Source organism: Gracilinanus agilis, chromosome 3 (genome assembly GCF_016433145.1).
Source record: "Gracilinanus agilis isolate LMUSP501 chromosome 3, AgileGrace, whole genome shotgun sequence".
NCBI lineage: Eukaryota > Metazoa > Chordata > Mammalia > Didelphimorphia > Didelphidae > Gracilinanus > Gracilinanus agilis.
Genome location: NC_058132.1, coordinates 424,544,809 through 424,567,668, shown reverse-complemented (window position 1 = coordinate 424,567,668; position 22,860 = coordinate 424,544,809). Strand labels below are relative to the sequence as shown.

The 22,860-nt window shown below is 35.5% G+C and overlaps 1 protein-coding gene across 1 annotated transcript in view; it reads left to right on the top strand.

The window, feature by feature from the left end:
• The first annotated feature begins 1,297 nt into the window (after positions 1 to 1,297).
• The window catches only part of PRDM15 (PR/SET domain 15), a 204,593-nt gene continuing 183,030 nt past the window's right edge, over positions 1,298 to 22,860 (top strand). The window contains exons 1-3 of the mRNA XM_044670316.1: positions 1,298 to 1,339; positions 3,239 to 3,332; positions 7,350 to 7,503. Of these exons, the coding sequence (XP_044526251.1) occupies positions 1,303 to 1,339; positions 3,239 to 3,332; positions 7,350 to 7,503 (285 nt within the window). The 5' untranslated portion in view covers positions 1,298 to 1,302. The remainder of the gene's footprint in view (positions 1,340 to 3,238; positions 3,333 to 7,349; positions 7,504 to 22,860) is intronic.

Genomic DNA, 22,860 nt, shown 5'->3' with positions numbered 1-22,860 from the left:
TGAAAAAGTGTTCTAAATCCCTCCTGAAATGCAAATCAAAACAATCCTGAGGTACCACCTCACACCTGGCAGATTGGCCAATATGACAGTAAAGGAAAATTATAAATGTTGGAGGGGGATGTGGCAAAATTGGGACACTAATACACTGCTGGTGGAACTGTGGAACTGTGAATTGATCCAACCATTTTGGAAGGCAATTTGGAATGATTCCCAAAGAGCTTTAAAAGAATGCAAAGTTTTTGATCCAGCAATACCACTACTAGGTTTGTACCCTAAAGAGATAATAATGAAACATATTTTTACAAAAATATCTATAGTCGCATTCTTTGTGGTGGCAAAAAATTGGAAAATGAGCAAGTGTCCATCGATTGGGGAATGGCTGAACAAATTGTGGTATATGATGGTGATGGAATACTATTGTGCTGTAAGGAATGATGAACTGGAGGATTTCTATATGAACTGGAAGAATCTCCAGGAACCAGTGCAGAGAAAAATGAGCAGAACCAAGAGAACATTATACATAGAAAGTGAAACATTTTTGGAAAAATCTAATGTAATAGACTTTGCTACTACAAGACAATTCCAAGGGACTTATGAGAAAGAATGCTATCCACATAGAGAGAAAGAACTGTGGGAGTAGAAACACAGAAGAAAAATACATGACTTGTTATTTGTTTATATGGATAAATGGTTTTTAAAAAATTGCTCTAGTGCAAAAATGAATAATATGGAAATAGGTATGTCAGTGATGGGCAAACTATAGCCCGTGGGCCAGATGTGACCCCCTGAAATATTCTATCTGGTGGCTCAACATTATTCCTGATCTGACAAACACAATGAGTAGGATACAATACAATGAAACTTTGAAAGAGTTGCCTTAGAAACAGACTGACAGATGAGCATTTCCTTTCCTTTGGCCCCCTCTTTAAAAAGTTTGCCCATCACTGATTTAGACCAAGCCAAAGGTGTCATTTATCCAATGAAAACAGGTAGTTGTGAACAACAGTGGATCAGACAGACCTTCCTCTTTTTTTTTTAAACTATGTCTTTGCATAGTATATTATGTTTCTAGTTTAGTAGCAATTAGGAACCACGATTAGGCTACCAGATGATTGGGGTACCAATATTATTAGCACATAAAAATGCTGTCAAATGATTGTGGTTCTTTTTTTCCCCTAAGGAGTGTTTTACAAACCTTAAACCACTCTAAGGTACACAGGCTCCCCAAAATGCCCTTCAAATGCCATTTTCATCAATATTACTTAATTGATTCCTTCCTTTTTGTTTTGACAGGTTTCAGAAATGGCTGAAGATGGCAGTGATGAAACTATGTTTATTTGTGAGTGTATCACATGAAATGTTGAAATGACTTGAATATATAGAAACCAGAGTCAGATTCATAAGAATACAAGTCATTCCCTAGTAGATAAATGGTCAGACAGTTTTCAGAAGAAATCAAAGCTATCTATAATTAGATGAAAAAGTAAATCACTATTGATTAGAAAAATGCAAATTAAAACAACTCTGAGGTTCCACTTCATATCTATCATATTGGTTAATATGACTGAAAGGGAAATAACAAATGTTGGAGGGCATGTGGGAAAATTAAGATACTAATGCACCGTTGGGGGAGTTATGAACTGATTCAAGGCAATTTGGAACTATGCTCAAAGGACTATAAAACTGATCATCCCCTTTGACCCAGCAGTACTTCGATGAGATTTTTTATAAAAAGAAAGGAAAAAGAAAATGATCACGGGGTATGAAAATATTTATAGCAGTTCTTTTTGTGGTGGCAAAGAATTGGAAATCTAGGGGATGCCTATTAATTGAGGAATGGCCGAACAAATTGTAGTATATGATCATGATGGAATCCTATTGTGTTATAAGAAATGACAAGCAGGATAATTTCGGAAGAAAACCTAGAATGATTTACATAAACTAATGCCAAGTGAAATGAGCAGAACCAGAACACTGCACTCAATTACAGCAATATGAACTATCAACTATGAATGACTTAGCTATTTTCAGCCATACATTGACTTAAGAAAATTCTGAAAGATTTATGATGAAAAATGTTGTCCCCCTTCAGAGAAAGAGCTGATGGAATCTGAATGCAAATCTAGCATACTTTAAAAACTTTTTTCCTTGTGTTTTTTTGTCTGTTTTCTTTTACACCATGGCTAATATAGAAATATGTTTTGCATGACTGCACATGTATAACCTATATTAAATTGCTTGCCTTCTCAAAGGGAGGGGAAGAGAGAGAATTTGGAACTCAAATTTTTGAGGAAATGAATATTAAAATTTTTGTACATGTAGATGTAAAAAATAAAAGATTTTTTAGAAAACAACAAAAAATTAAAGCTTATTGTTCTCATAAGATGGAAAGATTTCTTTTTTATGTGGAAAAATCTGTCTTGAAAATCTAAGAAGTTTTTTTTTTTTTGTTTTTTTTGGAGGTAGCAAAGATATAGGACATTCATAGATGATTTAAATAGTCCCATTTACTAAATGGGAAAGACTACCTAATAGTTTTAGTGTAACCTACTTTTTACAACCTTCCTACAAATAGAAAATGATTCTGAGAAGTAATGTGGGACCAGAAATAAGAAAAATATTTTGCATTTGTAACTAAGGAATTGAAATTGCAGCGTTCGGGTGTGCATTTTTCTCCTTTTTGGAATAAATTTGGTCTTACTTTCAAAGGAATAATTTTAAACAACTTATAGACTTTTCTTTAGAATACATTACTAGAAGTGAGCCAAACCTTTTATTTTAGAATGTTAAATTTTTTCATTCACTTTTATATATGCATATGCTTCATGGAATAGAATATATAAAACATGACTACCTAACTTACTTAATCAAATAAGTCACCTGTTTTGTTAGTTTGTGTGATCTCAATATTCTTTCATTTTCTTTTTAAATTTTAAATTTAATTTTTTAGAGCCCTTACCATCTGTCTTAGAATCTATGCTGAGTATCAGTTCCAAGTCAGAAGAATGGCAAGGGTTAGGCAATTGGGGTTAATTGACTTGCCCTGGGTCACACAGCTAGGAAATGTCTGAGGCCAAATTAATATTAATTAATTCACTTTAATGATAACCTTAGTCTCTTGCTGCATCTACTTTTTAACAAGTTTGTTGCAGCATTAATTAAGATTTTCTGGCAGTCTGGTTGAATTGTAGCTATCCATGAATGTTGCCTTTGAAGGGATCTGTTTGTCTGGTTACAGGGTGTGAAGACTGTGGTCAGTACCATGATTCAGAATGTCCAGAGTTGGGTCCAGTGGTAATGGTCAAAGACTCTTTTGTATTGAGCAGGGCAAGGTGAGCACCTTCCATTGAGTTTGTTTATTTTATTTATGTCTGTATACTTTACATATGTATTTGTGTACACATATAAATTACATATATAAATATGCATATATATACAAATAATAGAAATCCATTTTTCCTGTTTTTCTAGTTTTGTCAAGGTTGCCTAATATCTAATGATTTTATTTTTCCAAGAAGAATGAGTAAATTAAAGGTTTAAACAAGTTTAAACAAGAATGAGTAAATTAAAGGTTTAAGCAAATAGAGATAGGCATTTCCTCAAAATTTCTGGAAGGCATAAATGATTTTCATTATAGTGTGACTTGAGCAATTTTTTGTCATGATAAGAAAAGGTATAATTCAATAGTTCTACAATAAGCTGCTTTTTATCTACTTGAAATTTATTAAAATAAAAGTGCCATAGGACTTGGTGATTGTTTAGGTAATATGTGACAAAGTGTTAATGTGACATGATATTAATGAATTCAAGTCATTGAAGTCTGTTAGTTTTGCTATACAGCATTTTATGGCTACAAATTATAACTCCAACTTAGATCAGACATCTTCAAAATGCTTTTCATTGGAAAAATGGGAGAACCAGCTAAGACTGTGTATAGATTAAACAAAAGCCCATTACTGCTTCTAGAAAACATAATATGATGTACTGATGATTGATCTTGGCTCACTTTCTATAGTTACCACCTTAGCTCAGGCCTTTGTTAGCTTTTCCTAGACTAAGTAAAACAACCATCTGACTGGTCTCATCACTCCCCCTCAAAATCAAGATGCTAAGCAGTGTGTTTTGTAAATAGTAGGTTTCAGATTTAAATCTGTAATTCTATTAATTGACAATGAAACTAATTATCTCCCTTTCCCCTCATCCCCCAAATTCCCCACTTTTAAATTATCCTATTTCTTTTTTCCCCACTAAAACCCTTGATTTCTATCTTAGAATCAGTACTATCAGTTCCAAAGCAGAAGAGCAGTAAGGACTCAGCACTTGAGGTTAAGTGATTTGCCCAGCATCACACAACCATGAAGTATCTACAGACAGATTTGAACTCAGGACCTTCTGTCTGTAGGGTTGGCTTTCTATTGACTGAGCCACCTAGGTGTTCCAAATTACCCTATTTCTGTCTAAGACAACTATTTTTATAGCTTCCTAAGCCTTTAACCTTGGTATTGTTCTTCAAGACTCTTTTCTTAAAAGCCACATATCTAATGAATTGCTAAAGTCTGTCATTTCTACCTCGATAATATTTCTTGCATTCTCTCTATTCTCTTTACTCACATAACTATCACTTTAGTTCACACCCCACATTATTTATTTACTTATTTATTCGCTCATTTATTTATTTATTTGTTTATTTGTTTATTCATTTATTTATTTATTTATTTATTTGTTTTGGCAGGCCTTTCATTTTATTCAGCAGTTCACTTTCTTAATACACAGTTGGAATTCTGTTCACTTGGCAAAACTGGCTACAGCTTTTGGCAGCCACCATTTCATTGCTTTCCACATGATACTTGGAACCTTTCAGGTCATTTTCAAAGTAAATTCAGTGTAGCTTAAGTGAATGGGAGTTTTAAAGGAACATTTTCAGAGAAGAGGAAGAGGAATGCACCAGGTTCAGGTAAAGAATAGGAAAGGAATTCAGGAAGAGCAAAACTGAATCATGAAAAGATGATGGTAAGAGCATATGGCGTAATGGCATTTTGTATGAGAAGAGTCCCATGGAAGGTGCGGGAGAGGACTATTACTAATAATGAGGAGGTACTTGCAGAGCAGAGCATAATGGGATTATTGTTTAGATCCTTCCCAATTACAATGAGATTCCTCATTCTCCTCAAATCTCCTTTTTTTGATTGTACGCTCTCTTTCTTCTTCCTTGACTTCCTTCATACTCAGCCCTAATTTATGAATATTTTCTGTATTCCATCCTATCTCCTCCTATCTTTATACATTTCCTTTGGTGATCTGCTGGAGATGGAGCATGATTGCATGTAGGTTTTTGAGTCAGGAGACAGATTTCTATGCTGGCTCTGGAGCTTCCTAACTATCTCACCATTAGCAAATCATTTAGTCTCCAGAACAAGGCTGAGGGACCCATGAGAAAGAAAACCAGCCACATTCAGAGGAAGAACTGCAGGAGGAGAAACACAGAAGAAAAACTACTGCTTGAACACATGGGCTGATGGGTATATTATTGGGGATGCAGACACCAAACGATAACTCTAGTTCAACTATCAATGATATGGAATTAGGTCTTGATCAATGACACACATAAAACTCAGTGGAATTGTGTATTGGCTAAGGGGGATTAGAGGATTTGGAGGAGAGGGAAAGAACACGAAATATATAACTATCCCATATTACTTATTGACTAGAGTTTCCTTCTACTTAGCCTTCTTGCCCGAACTTCTCTTCACTCCAGTCTATCTGCTATGTTGTTGCCAGTGATTTTCCTTAAGTGCAAATCTAACTATGTCACTCTGTCACTCCAGTAGCTTCCTAGCATCAAATATAAACTTCTCTATTTAGCTTTTAAGTACTACACAACCTTGCTACGTTTTCTGTTTCTAACATTACTCACCCACCTATACTCTGTGATACAGCCAGACTGGCTTTCTCTTTGTTCTTCACACACAGTTATTCTATCATCCACATGGCCTTTGCATTAGCCATTCCCCATACTTGATTGTGTTGCCTTCTCATTTCTGTTTCAGAATTCTTTTCCTTTTAGTTGTACCTCAAGCACCACTTTCTACATGGAGATTTTCTGGATCCTCTCAGTTACTAGTTGGCTTCTCTCAAACTATTTTACATTTCTTCTTTTTATGTTTTGTTTGTATATATAGCTCTCTCATTAGAACTGTCTCACACAGAAATTGTTATGTTCATTGTATTTCTAGCCCTGGTGCCTAACACAGAGTCTGGCACATAATTGATGTTAAATACTTCTTGATTGAATTGATAAGAATCACATATTTTTCATCTTTAAATTTCTCACAGTGCCTAATGTGGCATGTTCTACATGGTAGAACTTAAAAATAATTTATTGGTTGAGTAAATTCAAATGACAATCTTAAAGGTTGGAATTGTGGAGTATCAGTGTATTCTTACTTTGGTATTTGAGGGATCCATGATTTCATCAGCCAATGCACAACATTCTAAGGATGAAAATATTTATCTGGTTCCTAATTTCTTGAATTAGCTAATATGAATTTAATAAGAAGGATGGTACTTGAATGACAGTTTATTGCTTAGTCTGTACTTAAAGAATTTCCTACCAGAAGTTGTGCTGTATTCAAGAACCTTTCATATTCCAGTGAAATATTGCTAGTGGAAGGTTTCATGAAGATTTGGTACTTTGATGTATCCTTGGTTTCATTGATGTTAATGATCCCTCCAAGAAGGCAGATCTCAACCTACCATACCTTTTTCTTCTGCGTAACTCTTGTTGTTGTTGTTATTTTTTAATACAATAGATACTTGGGCAAAGGGATATACTGTTCTGGTGGCCTTCTTTTCTCTGGTTCTCTTGATGTTATATGGCTACCAGTGAAGCAAGTGTAATGTCCATCAATTATCCTTTTCTCTAAGCATGCAACTAGTCCACTTTCTTTTTTGGTCACTAATTATCTTGTTACCATCCTTTAGGCTATTCCCCAGTGGACCAACTATATAGATTATTCATCTTAAGTGCATCACTAACTCCACAAAAATGCTCTTTGGGTAAAATTTTTGAATGCTGATATCTGCTTTTATATTTTGCTACATAAAAATAAATGAATCAAGTAAAAGTAGTGGTGATCATCATTTAAGCCCTTATTGAACAATTAGAAGTTCATTGTAAAGTAATAGTTACAAAAGAATAAACTCATGGAAAAGACTAATAGAACCAATAATGTCAACAAGATAACTTAAAAATATCAGTTTTTTTAAAAAAACCTTTTAATTTCCAAATCACTGATCTCACAGAATTAAGTGCCATTTCAGGACCATGTTTCTGATTTATTTTATTTTAGGTCATCTCTTCCTTCTAACTTGGAGATCAAACAATTAGGAGATGGAACTGAAGGAGTATTTGCAATAACTCAGCTAGTCAAGCGAACACAGTTTGGTCCATTTGAATCCAGGAGAGTTGCCAAATGGGAGAAGGAATCTGCTTTCCCACTGAAGGTATGAAATCACTACACATGAATTCTATTAGTTTTTATAGTCTCTATCCTATGTGAATATAAGGGAGTTCCACTAGTTTTTATCATTTACAAATTCATTGATGTTTTTAAACTTTACATGACCTTTTTTTATTTTTTTTATTTTTTTTTTATTTTAAACCCTTAACTTCTGTGTATTGACTTATAGGTGGAAGAGTGGTAAGGGTAGGCAATGGGGGTCAAGTGACTTGCCCAGGGTCACACAGCTGGGAAGTGTCTGAGGCCAGATTTGAACCTAGGACCTCCCGTCTCTAGGCCTGGCTCTCAATCCACTGAGCTACCCAGCTGCCCCCTTTACATGACCTTTTAAAAAAATTAACTTTAAATTTTTTTCCCTACATTTTATAAAATAAAAGTGTTAAGGTTTTGCACAAAAAACCCAATATAGCCAAAATTAGGAAGGAAACTTCGTGGGCGGGGGGAGGGAGTGTTTTTGTACCAAGTTTCTTAAAGTTTTTTTCAGGATTTATTTGAAAATAGAATTGAATTTTATATGAATAATTGCCATTCCCTAATTAATAAATGGTCAAGAAATATGACGTTGCTTAGAAAATATTACTTCTGGAGAGAATCTAAATTGCAGAACATTGGGAAACAATTGTAAAAAATTGTTTCTGCATGTATTTGAAAATAAATATAAAATTTTACTTCCTTATTTTAAAAATATACCTTTTATGTCACCATGATATCAGACAAATATTTTTCGTTTCTTAAGTTTTCAAAATATTTCCACTAAGAGTATATGTGCTGGGGGCAACTGGGTAGCTCAGTGGATTGAGAGTCAGGCCTAGAGACGGGAGGTCCTAGATTCAAATCTGGCCTCAGACATTTCCCAGCTGTGTGACCCTGGGCAAATCACTTGACCCCCATTGCCTACCCTTACTACTCTTCTGCCTTGGAGCTAATACACAGTATTGACTCCAAGATGTAAGCTAAGGGTTTAAAAAAAAAAAGAGTATATGTGCTGGAAGTAAAGAGATTTAGAATGGTGGGAGATAGAACAGAACTTACCTTCCATGGGGGTTCATCCAGTGCACAGTGGGATCTGGAGTGTCATATGAGGAACAACAAACAGTGCAGCCAGATCATCTTACAGTGTATGGTTATGGGGCATCAGGAAGAAGTAGGGAGAAGTAAAGTATAAGAAGACTGGAAAGGTAGAAAAGGACCAACTTCTGAAGGGCTTTAAATGCCAAACAGGATTTTATATATTGATCATGAAAATAATAGGGAGCCACTGGAGCTAACATACTCAGACCCACACTGTTGGGGCGGGGGGAGGCGGGGGAGACACTTTAGCAGCTGAACAGAAGATACATTGGAGTGTGGAAAGATTCAAGACTGAAAGGCCAATCAGAAGGCTACTGGAATAGTTTAGGGAAGTGGTGATGAGGGCTTGTATTAAGGCAGCAGCTGTGTAAGTGGAGAGAAGAGATTTATACCCAAGAGATGTTGGTCCTGGGAGCCTCTCCTCTATTGAATGTTTTTAGGGATTCTAACCCTGCTTCTTCCATTATATTCAAGTCTAAGCTGTATAGTCTTATTTAAATAGAGCTGTTATTTCATCAAAATGGGCATTTCTTTTAATGTTGCAAATTGTAATGCTGCCATGCCTTCTTGTCATTGAAATTTTTATCTATTGCCTTCCAAAAATTCTTTTTGGACATGATAGAAATCTTTCTTTTGTTCTTTTAATTTTCTATGGTGACTTGTAGTACTCTTAACAGTATTATCTCTGTCCTTGCCTTTATCACATGACTAATGATCATGCATTTCCTGAATGTTGTCATTTATGCCAATTTGAGTACAATCATTATTGATAAACATATTTGCTATCTATCTATGCTTACCATGCATCTTTCCTTTGCTTTTGGGGTCTCCTGTAATTTTTTTATTTCTTAAGTAATCAAAGAGAAAGCATAGCTAATTTGCCCAAAAAAATATCTGGAGGATTTAGAAAATTCCAAACTTGTTACAAGTCAACACTGTAATGTGGCAATCAAAATAGCTAGTATTAGGCTTAATCAAGAAAGGTATAGTGACTAAGACTAAGTAGTTGATGCTTTTGCTATGCCCTGCCTTGGTCAAACAACTTCTGGAGTATTGTGTTCAATTTGGAGTGCCACATTATAGGAAAGCCATTAATGAGTTGAAGAGTATTCAGGTGTGGGCAGTCAGGATAGTGATGGAATTAGGGATATTCACCCCAGAGAAGAGAGGTCTTGATAGCTTTCATTACATAGGTGAAGGTCAATATGTAGAAGAAACATTAGATTTATTGGACCCCAGTGGAATGAATCATATCCTTAAATAGGTGAATAGTATAAAAGGAGATATAGGCCTGATAAGAAGAAAAAGTTTCTAACAATTAAAATTGTCCAAAATGGTTCACCTTGGAAAGTAATGGATTCCCTTCCACCCCATATTCCTATGCCATCCCAAATTTTATGAAGAGACATTGAGTATTTTTTTAAGCACACAAAAAAGACCTCACTATTTCTTTTCTTAATCTCATCAAGTTCAGATGTTTTATTTCAGTATAGTATCAATATAAACATACTCATGTGATCATTGCTGTCACAGAACAAAAACAATAAAAAGTGTTGCTCATCTCTTTTTTAGTTTTTAAAAATGTTTTTTAAATTTAATAAAATCACCAACAAAAAACATTAACAAATGTATAAAAATTATTTGCTGTACCACATTGTTTACAATTTATAAAAAAATATATAAATTATATATGTGTGGTAATCCTCAGCTTTTCAGTTCCCCTTGGATTTATTTTACTTGATACTTTTTTCCTCTTGATTTTGTGGCTGTTATTTTTTTAACATAATAATAGTATGTATTATTTTTTCTTCTCTTTTCATCTCTTCACATATTTTCTTTGTTTTCTTTACATTTTCAATGTTCATGATTTCTAATAACACATTACAATCCATTACATTCAAATATCACAGTCTATTTGTCCATTTCTCCCAATCATTGCATTTGTGTTATTTCTAGGTTTTTTTGGTCATTACAAACAAAGCTTCCATGAATATTTTCATATATAGACAACTATTTACTTTTTTAAAAACCCTCATCTTCCATCTTAGGATCATTATTGTGTATTGGTTTCAAAGCAGAAGAGTAGTATAAAGGCAGGCAATAGGGATTAAGTGACTTGCCCAGGGTCACACAGCTAGGAAGTAATTGAGGTCAAATTCAAACCCAGGACTTCCTGTCTCTGGGCCTGGTTGTAGTTGCACCAAACTGAGTGATTATTGAAGACATGGTAGCAATTATTCATCTCCATACTTGGTTGGATGAATTTGATTCTTTTTTAAATTTTTAATATTTTATTTTTTAGAAAATTTTTCCATGGTTACATGATTCTTGTTTTTTTTTCCCCTTTACCCCCCTTCAAACCTCCCCCCCCCATATCCAACATGCATTTCCAATGGTTTTAACATGTGTGATCAATCAAGACTTATTTACATATTATTGATAGTTGCATTGGTGTGGTTGTTTAGTGTCACATACCCAACCATCAACCCATATTTTCAAGTGGTTGTTTTTCTTCTGTGTTTCCACTCCTGCAGTTCTTCCTCTGAACGTGGGTAGCGTTCTTTTCCATAAATCCCTCAGAATTGTTCTGGGTCATTGCGTTACTGCTAGTACAAAAGTCAATAGACTTTGGATTTACCACAGTGTATCAGTCTCTGTGTACAATGTTCTCCTGGTTTTGATCCTTTCATTCTGCATCAATTCCTGGAGGTCTTTCCAGTTCACATGGAATTTCTCCAGTCTATTATTCCTTTGAGCACAATAGTATTCCATCACCAGCATATACCACAATTCTTCAGCCATTCCCCAATTGAAAGGCATCCCTTCGTTTTCCAGTTTTTTGCCACCACAAAAAGGGAGGCTATTAATATTTTTCTACAAGTCTTTTTACCTATGATCTCTTTGGGGTACAAACCCAGCACACTACTATGGCTGGATTGAAGGGCAGGCAGTCTTTTAGAGCACTTTGGCCTAGTTCCAAATTGCCATCCAGAATGGTTGGATCAGTTCACAACTCCACCAGCAATGCATTAATGTCCCAATTTTGCCACATCCCGTCCAACATTCATTACTCTCCCCTTCTATCATTTTAGCCAATCTGCTATGTGTGAGTTGTTTTGATTTGCATTTCTCTAATTATTAGAGATTTAGAACACTTTCTCATGTGCTTATTGATAGTTTTTATTTCTTTATCTGAAAATTGCCTATTCATGTCCTTTGCCCATTTATCAATTGGGGAATGGCTTGATTTTTTTATACAATTGATTTAGCTCCTTATGTATTTGAGTAATTAGACCTCTGTCAGAATTTTTTATTCTAAAGATTTTTTCCCAGTTTGTTGTTTCCCTTTTTGATTTTGGTTACATTGCTTTTGTTTGTACAAAAACTTTTTAATTTAATATAATCAAAATTATTTATTTTACATTTTGTAATTTTCTCTAATTCTTGCTTGGTTTTAAAATTTTCCCTTTCCCATAGATCTGACAGGTATACTATTCTATGTTCACCTAATTTTCTTATAGTTTCCTTCTTTATATTCAAGTCATTCACCCATTCTGAATTTATCTTGGTGCAGGGTGTGAGATGTTCATCAAAACCTAATCTCTCCCATATTGTTTTCCAATTTTCTCAACAGTTTTTGTCAAATTGTGGATTTTTGTCCCAAAAGTTGAGCTCTTTGGGTTTATCGTAGACAGTCTTGCTGATGTCACTTACCCCAACTCTATTCTACTGATCCTCCCTTCTGTCTCTTAGCCAGTACCATATTGTTTTGATGACTGCTGCTTTATAGTATAGTTTAATATCTGGTACAGCTAGGCCACCTTCCTTCACGTTTTTTTCATTATTTCCCTTGATATTCTTGATCATTTGTTCTTCCAAATGAATTTTGTTATAGATTTTTCTAATTCAGTAAAAAAATTTTTTGGTACTTTGATAGGTATCGCACTAAATAGGTACATAGGTAATTTGGTAGAATGGTCATTTTTATTATGTTTATTTTATTTATTATGTTTTATTATGTTTAGATGTTGTTCCAGTTGTTTAGATCTAGTTTTAATTGTTTAGAAAATGTTTTGTAGTTGTGTTCACATAATTCCTGTGTTTGTTTTGGTAGATAGATTCCTGTATTTTATATTGTCTAGGGTGATTTTAAATGGTGTTTCTCCTTCTACCTCTTGCTGTTGTGATGTGTTGGAAATATATAGAAATGCTGATGATTTATGTGCATTTATTTTGTATCCTGCAACTTTGCTAAAGTTGTTAATTAGTTCTACAAGCTTCTTAGTTGATTCTCTAGGATTTTTTTAAGTAGACCATAATGTCATCTGCAAAGAGTGATAGCTTAGTCTCTTTGTTGCCTATTTTAATACCTTCAATTTCTTTTCTTCTCTAATTGCTACTGCTAGTGTTTCTAGTACAATGTTAAATAATAGAGGTGATAATGGGCATCCTTGTTTCACTCCTGATCTTATTGGGAAGGCTTCTAATTTATCCCCATTGCATATGATGCTTGTTGATGGTTTTAGATATATACTGTTTATTATTTTTAGGAAAGGTCCTTCTATTCCTATACTTTCTAGTGTTTTCAATAGGAATGCATGTTGTATTTTGTCAAAGGCTTTTTCAGCATCTATTGAGATAATCATGTGGTTTTTGTTGGTTTGCTTGTTGATATGGTCAATTATGTGAATGGTTTTCCTGATGTTGAACCATCCTTGCATTCCTGGTATAAATCCCACCTGATCTTGGTGGATGATCCTCTTGATCACTTGCTGCCGTCTTTTTGCTAGTATTCTGTTTAAGATTTTTGCATCTATGTTCATTAAGGAGATTGGTCTGTAGTTTTCTTTCTCTGTTTTTGATCTACCTGGCTTTGGGATCAGTACCATATTTGTATCACTAAAGGAATTTGGTAGAACTTCTTCTTTGCTTATTATATCAAATAGTTTGTATAGTATTGGAATTAGTTGTTCTTTGAAGGTTTGATAGAATTCACTTGTGAATCCATCAGGCCCTGGGGATTTTTTCTTAGGGAACTCTTTGATGGCTTGTTCAATTTATTTTTCTGATATGGGATTATTTAAGTATTCTATTTCTTCTACTGTTAATCTAGGCAATTTATATCTTTGTAAATATTTATCTATCTCACTTAGATTGCTATATTTATTGCCATATAATTGCACAAAATAGTTTTTAATGATTGCCTTGATTTCCTCTTCATTAGAGATGAGGTCTCCCTTTTCATTTTTGATACTGATGATTTGGTTTTCTTCTTTCCTTTTTTTTATTAGATTAACCAGTACGTTGTCAATTTTGTTTGTTTTTTCAAAGTACCAGCTTCTAGTCTTATTTATTAATTCAATAGTTCTTTTACTTTCAATTTTATTGATTTCTCCTTTAATTTTTGTAATCTCTTAATTGGGTCTTTAGCTGGGGATTTTTAATTTGTTCCCTTTCTAGCTTTTTAATTTGCATACCCAGTTTATTGATCTTTGCCCTCTCTAATTTATTAATATATGCACTCAAGGATATAAATTTCCCCCTGAGTACTGCCTTAGCTGCTTCTCACAAAGTTTGGAAGGATGTCTCATCATTGTTATTCTCTTCAATGAAATTATTGATTGTTTCTATGATTTCTTCTTTAACTAACTGGTTTTGGAGAATCATATTATTTAATTTCCAATTAGTTTTTGATTTGCCTGTCCCTGTGCCCTTACTAATTATTGTTTTTATTGCATTATGATCTGAGAAGGTTACATTTATTATTTCTGCTCTTTTGCATTTGTTTGCAATGTTTCTATGCCTTATTACATTGTCAATCTTTGTGTATATACCATGTTCAGCTGAAAAGAAGGTGTATTCCTTTTTGTTCCTATTTATTTTTCTCCACATATCTATTAAATCTTATTTTTCTAGGATTTCATTCACCTTTCTTATCTCTTTCTTATTTATTTTTTGGTTTGATTTATCTAGATCTGAAAGAGAAATATTTAGATCTCCCACTAGTATGGTTTTACTATCTATTTCCTTCTTGAGCTCTGCCAGTTTCTCCTTTAGGAATTTGGATGCTATATCACTTGGCGCATACATGTTGAGTACTGTTATTTCCTCAATGACTATACTGCCTTTTATCAGGATGTAATTACTTTCCCTATCTCTTTTAATCATATCTATTTTTACTTTGGCTTTGTCAGAAATCATGATGGCTACTCATGCCTTCTTTTTCTCATTTGAAGCCCTAAAGATTTTGCTTCAGCCCAAGGGCTTACACCTGTGTATGTCCACCCACCTCATATGTGTTTCTTGTAGACAGCATATGGTAGGATTTTGGTTTCTAATCCATTCTGCTATTTGCTTCCTTTTTATGGGTGAGTTCATCCCATTCACATTCAGAATTATAATTATCAGTTGTGTATTCCCCAACATTTTGGTATCCTCTTCTAGTTCTACCCCTTCTTCTTACCTTATTTCCTTTTAAACCAGTGGTTTGTTTTAGACCAGTCCACCTTGTCCCCTCCCTTGATTTTCTTCCCTTTCCACTCCCTCCCTTATTGTTCCCCTCTTTTTTTAAGGGCTAATGAATTCCCTTCTCCTTCTCCTCCCCTCCCTTTTTTGACCTCCCCACTCCCCTGCTCCCCTTGGTTTATCCCTTCTGACTTTCTCAGTAGGATTAGATAGAATTCTATATCCCAGTGGATATAGCTACTCTTCCCTCTCAGCATTAATTCTTCTGAGAGTAACATTTAAATATTACCTCTTAATGCTTTCTTCCTCTCCTTCTTATAATAGTATTCCTACCCTCCCCTTCCCATGCCCTCTTTGTGTGGTATAGAATATCCTATTTTTCTTATTCATTCAAGTTTCTCTTGGTGCCATCTACTATTCACACCCCTCTTTTTTCCCCACCCCGACTCATCTTAGACCATTTAGTGCTCCAACCTCTACCTAGAAGAATAATTCTTTTAATTACTATAATAGTGAATACAGTTTTTGAAAATTACACGTAACATTTCTCCACATAGGAATACCAATAATTAGATCATATTGAAGCGCTTGAAGAGGCAAATGTAAGAAATATGAGTTTTCTTTCTTTCCCCTCTGTTTCTTATTTTCCTTTTCATGTTTCTCTTGATTTTTGTGGTTGGATATCGAACTTTCCATTTTGTCCTGGTCATTTCTGTGGAATTACTTGGAAATCTTCTATCTTGTTGAATGCTCAAATTTTCACCTGGAGTATATAGTCAGTTTTGATGGGTAGGTGATCCTTGGTTGTAGACCCACTTCTCTTGCCTTTCTGAATATCATATTCTAAGCCTTGCGGTCTTTTAGTGTAGAGGCTGCCAGATCCTGTGTTATTCTGATTGGTGTTCCTTGATATCTGAATTGTCTCTTTCTGGCTTCTTGTAATATTTTTTCTTTTAGTTGGAAGCTCTTGAATTTGGCTATTATATTCCTGGGGGTTGTCTTTTCAGGGTTTAGTGTAGAGGGTGATCTATGCATCCTTTCAATGTCAATATTGCCCTCTTATTGTAGATCTTCAGGGCAGTTTTGCTGAATAATTTCTTTTAGTATGGAGTCCAAATTTCTATTAATTTCTGTTTTTTCAGGAAGACCAATGATTCTCATATTGTCTCTTCTAGACCTGTTTTCTTGGTCTATTAACATCTCATTAAGATATTTCATGTTTCCTTCTATTTTGTTAGTCTTTTGACTTTGATTTATTAATTCTTGTTGTCTTGTGAGATCATTGGCTTCTAATTGCCTAATTCTAGCCTTTAGAGACTGATTTTCAGCTAAAATCTTTTGGTTTTCCTTTTAAATCTGGTCTCTCTGGTTCTTCAAGGCTTCCAGCTGGTCATTTCTGGTCTTTAATTTGCTTATCAATTCATTTGATTTCAGAGCCTCACTTTCCAGTTGCCAAATTCTGCCTTTTATACTGTTATTTTCTTGCCAGATCTCTTCCATCTTTCTCATGATCTCAGATTTGACCTCTTCAAGATCTCGTGACCCATTTTCATATTTTTTGGAAGGTTTTGATGTCTTTAATTGTTTGTCCTCCTCTGTTTTCTGGTTTTTTTCTGTGCAGAAGTTATCAAGTGTTAGAGTGTTTTTCTTGTTCTTCTGGTTTATTTCTTGGGCTTTGCTTGGTATCATTGTGGTTTATCTGCCAAAAGGCTGAGTAAGGCAATCTGATTCTCTTTGTATGGAGTTAGGGAGCAGTTTTTGCCTGAGGCTTCTTTGTGAGTCTCTTGGCTTCTCTGGGGACCCTCCTGGGGTCTCTGGTCTAGCTATTTTCAGGATCGAGCCCCCGTGTTCCTGGCTCGCTGCCCAGAGCCCAGAACTTGGCCCACGTTTGCTCCTCTAGCTAGAGTTTTCCCCTGAGTCTGAGCACACTGATGGCTACTGCTGCCTCTCTCAGCCCCCACTCCCATGTCCATGATCTGAGTTTCCAGCCACCTGGGGTCTCAGGTCTTGCATCTCTCAGGAGCAAGCTCCTAGTGGTGCCACTTAGCTGCCAAGGAACTAGATTTTGTGCCCCCACTCGCTCTAACTCTGGAGCGCAGCTTCTGCCTCTTGTACCGTGGGTGGGGGAGGGGTGATCTGCTCATGTTTTTATGGGACCTATTCCCCCCCTTATGGTGTGGAAGTGCCCAAATTCCACGTACCTTCGATACTACACCCTATTGTGGGGTCCCTTCTTTTATCTGGATTTGTTTTTTTGACCTTTGGAGGTACTCTATATCCATTGGTAAGGAGAGAAAGTCGCCCTGCCTCTTCTCTGCCACCATCTTAACCGGGAAGTTGGATGAATTTGATTCTGAGAATATGGTGTCCATGGTTTGTAGGTATAAAGCATTGGTGTTAAAAAGATTGATTTTTGTGTCAAGAAACAGTTTAGGATTACTGAAAATGCTGAATAATTTCCTCAAATGTAATTTATCCTTCTCTTCATCTTATTCAGTTCTTCTCAACCCATTGCCCATATATAATCAAAGCCATTACATATGAGATAGATGTCCTGTTAGATCAGTGGTTCCCAAACTTTTTTGGCCTACCGCCCCCTTTCCAGAAAAAATATTACTTAGTCCTCTGGAAATTAATTTTTTAAAATTTTAATAGCAATTAATAAAAAAGATAAATGCACCTGTGGCCATCACTGCCTTCCTGGATTGCTGCAGCACCCACCAGGGGGTGGTGGTACCCACTTTGGGAATCATTGTGTTAAATTAACTCGGCAAACTCCCATTCTTCTGAATGCTATTTATAATCTGGGCATTTTTGTTGTTTTTGAGGTTTTCAATGTACATTTTTAAGTCAATCTCTTTTGAATGACTATGAATTTCAATGAGGAGTGAATTGTGCTAAACCTAACTCAGGCTGGTCTCCTGGTTGTTTAGGTTCAATATTAGAACAAATAAAAACACTGGTCGATCAGTTAGCAATTAACATTATGTAGTTTACTAAGCCACAAGGAATACAAAACTCAGTTCTGGTAGAGAACCACCTTGCATCTGCTAGACAGAAATGTGTTAGGTTAGTAGGGCAGGATATGATGACTTGCTGGTCTTGGGACATCCATCAAGGAAAGAATGATAGTGTCAAAGGTTGCAGAGAGTCAAGGAAAAGGAGGATTAAGGAAAATCCATTGAATTTGGCAACTAAGATGTCATTGGTAACTTTGCAGATAATATAGCCATGAAATGTTTGTAATGATGTAATGATATGGTCAGAAATCAGATTATAAGAGGTTAAGAAGAGAGTAAGAGAAGAGATAATGGAAGCACCTATTGTAGATGGTATTAATTAGGGGCAAACATCTTGCCCTGAGATGGCATAAGTATCCCTTTGCCAGTTGAGGATAGATATATGGTATTAGATTAGTGCCCACCTAACTCATAAGCATCTATATTAAGATAGATATAGCAGATTTGTCCTTATTTAGATGGTTATATGGCCCCATACCCAGCACAACATGTGCAGTTTGGCAGAAGACTTGCCAACAAACTCTGATGTTTTCTTATAATGGCTTCAATCTATAGCCAAGCAAACATCATACATCTCTGACAGTTGCTAACATGCCACACAAATAACCATATGCAATAGGAGGCTCTTCCTGACTCCAGAAGAAAGTTCACTTAGTTGTCTAAAAGACAGACCTTTGGCTACTATCCAGGAATCAATGTAGATAAATATTTTATCTGATCCATCCTTCAAGGATCTCTCAAATGCAAGCCATAAGGCCTGTAGATCAGCCCATAGTGAGGATGGCTACTGAATTCCTCTCTTGAAGAGGAGAGAACCATTAGTAAACCAGGCAAAACTGTGTTTCTCAAGAGCTAGGTCCTCAACAGATAGGAGCCAGTTGAGCTGGAGAAGGAAACAGAGTCTTTGGTTTAAGATAGTTCTGTTCTGGAGACCTAAGTCCCTGACAGAGTTACAACTTGTTATTTTTTATTTAGTGAAACTTCCTGTCTCCTACCCATCTTCCTTTATCACAGTCATAATAGGCAACTCTGAACATATGATCTTGCACCATCTCTTTAGTAGCAACTAGTAAAAAATGAACAACTGGTTCTTTAAATTGACATGAGAACCTCTAACTCTAGAAGTCTAACAGTTACTTATTTTAGTCAGTCATTGGTGCCTGCCAAAAGGCACCTCAGCCTGATCTTTATGAAAAGAGACTTTCAAAAACATGGGCCCTGCAGTCATAAGGCCCCAAATGAAATACTTCTGGATAATCCACTTTAGATCCAGGCTTGTATCCTATTTTGGGTCCCATCCAAAAGAGGAAGAAATGAGTTTGGGAGCCAGTAAATGGAGCCATAAGGATATCTGGGGAATAGGGGAGCAGAATGTATTTTTTTTTAAACCAGAAAAGTTTTATGAGTCTCTAGGCTTCCTTCTTAGATCATGGGGAAGCAAATGTCTGTAGCTTATAATGGATTGTCCCTGGAATCCTCTGTTTTCAACACTTAACTACATTTTCCAAAGCTTTCTGGACCCTGGATTTTCTTTGAGTTGATTTTCCATCCCTTGTCTCTCATATGAGCCACAATCAAATCTAAGGTCTTTGCTACCATGGCCTATTTCAGCCCTATCACCATCCTGTTATTAACATATTACTGTAGATTAATGGCCTCAGGACAGGAGACCTCTGTGTACCAGAAAGTAGCATCTTGAGGGAGAGAGCTCAAGTAGCCTTGGGGAAGGATGGTAGAGATATATTGGACTCCTCAGGCTCCTGACTACTCAGGAATAGAAAAGAAAGCATTGGTGTAGTTAGTAATCTCAAGAAGCTATGTGAGTGGTGCCTATGGCCACCAGAAAGTAGAGTCAGCAACTAGGCACATGAAATCTTACCAGTCAAGTCATAGGGACAGCTTTCATGGCTTTTAGGAAGAAAACTAGCTAACCTTACACAGAGGCATTTCAAAGTAACTTTTGTTTATTACATGTTGCTTCTATAATGTGTGAGATGCCATCACCCCAATTTCATCTGCAAACAGGAGCATCTGGAACTTACTCTTAAGAGGATTTACCATTAAGAGATAAGCTTTTCCATTTGGAGTCTATACAGGACATTCTCCTTGACTTTTTTTTTTTTAACCTTTGCCTTCTGTCTTAGAATCAATACTAAGTATCAGTACCAAGGCAGAAGAGTGATAAAGGCTAGGAAGTGGAGGTTAAATAACTTGCCCAGGGTCACATATCTGGGAAGTGTCTGAGGCCAGATTTGAACCCAAGACTCCTTGTCTTGGCCTGGCTCTCAATCCACTGAGCCATCTAGCTACACCCCTCTGCCATGACCTTTTGGTGAGCATACCATGTTTGATCAGTTTGTTAATGAAGTGAAAGAATCATTGAACAAAAGCATCTCTGGTTGCATCTATTAAGAAACATTATATAATCTTAAATATATGCATTAGTGATATTATCTTGGAGCAAAAAGCCTCTTGGGCTTTATTTTTTCTACCAAGTCACATGCTTCTTAATAATTAACAAAATTAATATAAATAAAAATCAACAAAAAATAAACTATATTATCTTGTATTCTCTAATCCTTTTAGTTTGACTGTGAAGATATGGAAATAGTCTACTAGAAATCATAAGCAGAAGGATAACCTCAGTGCATGTGTAAATAATTTCAATAAAAATTTTACAAAAGTTGAGAAAGTAGGCATTTGAATGAGTAGTTATTGATGTCTTCTTGCTTTTTAATGATAATATCTGTAATTCTTTCTAATCATTGAGTAACTTATTTTCTTAGAAACCTTGAAAATCATTTCTTCAGTTGTTTCAGAACTGAATCACAGCTAGAATGGATCTGTTGAAATCTGTTTATCATCTCTGGTAATCTGATAAGGATGGCTTAGTTGATAAGGAAGTAACTGGACAGGGGAGAAGATCTTGATTGTTAACTCATAGCTGCTTCTCAGAAGTGGCATTGAGTCACATGTTTATTATATATGAATATTCAAGCTCCCTTGCACCCAAAAGCACAAGGAAAGCTTCCCACAGCTGCACAGAGTTGCATTTTTAACATAGACAATACAATAGGCTTAAAAGCTTCCAGGTGAAGATAAGAACCAGGCTGGACCTTCAGCTGAGTGATTATCAGCAAGCTAAGTCCTAGAATACTTTTTCTCAGAGGCAAATGCCCCTGCTAAACTAAGGTTTCAGCCTTGGCTGCATTTCTGACCAAAGGGGAAGAATGTTAACCTCTTGACTGTTGGTTTGCTAGGAGTTTAAAGCTTTTCATTAAGGCCACAATACTTTTCAACGAGAAAGGGTGGGGATCATAAAAGAGGTCAAAAGAGGAGTCTCAGATTTTTATCTATTCTCTTATTGGCTTCCCACAGATCTCTTCTATGTATATTTCATCTGATTTGGCAGTTCTGCCGTGTTTCATTTTTTACCATTTTTAAAAATATAATCCCCTCCTCTGCCTTCCCTCCCCACCCCCACCCCCCACACACAGAGTCCACATTTGAAGCCTCCCATATAAGACAAAAAAACAGTTAAGGAAAACTGGTGGACAAAACATATAAGTATGACAATCTAGGTCATATTCTATGCCCTTAATCCTTCTAATACAATGGTTCCCAAACTGTTTTGACCTACCACCCCTTTTCCAGAAAAAATATTACTTAGTACCCCGTCACATGCTATTACTGCCCCCAAATGCACCTGTGGCCATCACTGCCCCCCCTGGATCGCTGCAGCACCCACCAGGGGATGGTGGCGCCCACTTTGGGAATCACTGCTCTAATAAAAAGAGGTATGTGTTAGTTGCATCTTTTTTTTTAAACCAAGATTCTTCATTGCAGTTAATCTGAATTTAAGTACCTTTTATTATTGTTCTTTTTAATTATCATAGACTTTACTTTTTATCATAATATACAAATCTACACATTTTGAACATATACTCATTATTTTTGTGGTACAGTCATACTTATTGATATAGCAGTTTATTTTTCCATTCTCTAATTAGTGGTGCCTACTTTTTTCCAGTATTTTTATGCCATAAAGAGTCCAGCTAGGAATATTTTATTATATAAGGGAGCTTTCTTTTTTTTCAAACAAATTTTAATTTCTATTATTTTTTATCTTAAGATTGTCATCATATCTGACTTTCTTTCGACCTTCTTCCCCAGTGTCTTGTAATAAAAATAATAAAGAAGAAAGAAAAGCAGTTTAGTAAAACTAGCCTCTTCAATATAATCATTATTCATTTGTCCACATTTTAGTGCCTAATCCTACAAAGAATGGAAGGAGGTCATAAGATCATAGATTTAGAACTAGAAAAGACCTCAGAGGCTAAATGATTTCATAAGTTCATTTTCTCAGATGAGGAAACTTGTGGTGTAATAAGTTGTTCAAGGTAGTAAGCAGCAGAGGAGAGATCTGAGCATAGGTTCTCTGACTCCACAACCCAAAGCTTGTTCAATTCCACATTCTACCATGATGGTTTTATGTTCATTTCCGTTTGGGGGTCAACTTCATTCACTATAATTATATAATGTTCAGTTGTATCCTTTATTTCCATTATTTTCACTTATGTTATTATCTTCATTATGTTTATTTTCCTCTAGTTCTACTTATGTCACTCTCTGTCAGATCATTATTCTTCCCAGGTTTCTGAAAGTTCTTCATATTCTTTTCTTACATTTGGTTTTTACACCACAATTTATTTAGCCATTCCTCTAATAAGTGAACATTTATTTTGTTTTCAATTCTACAAGAAGTACTTCTATGAATATTTTGT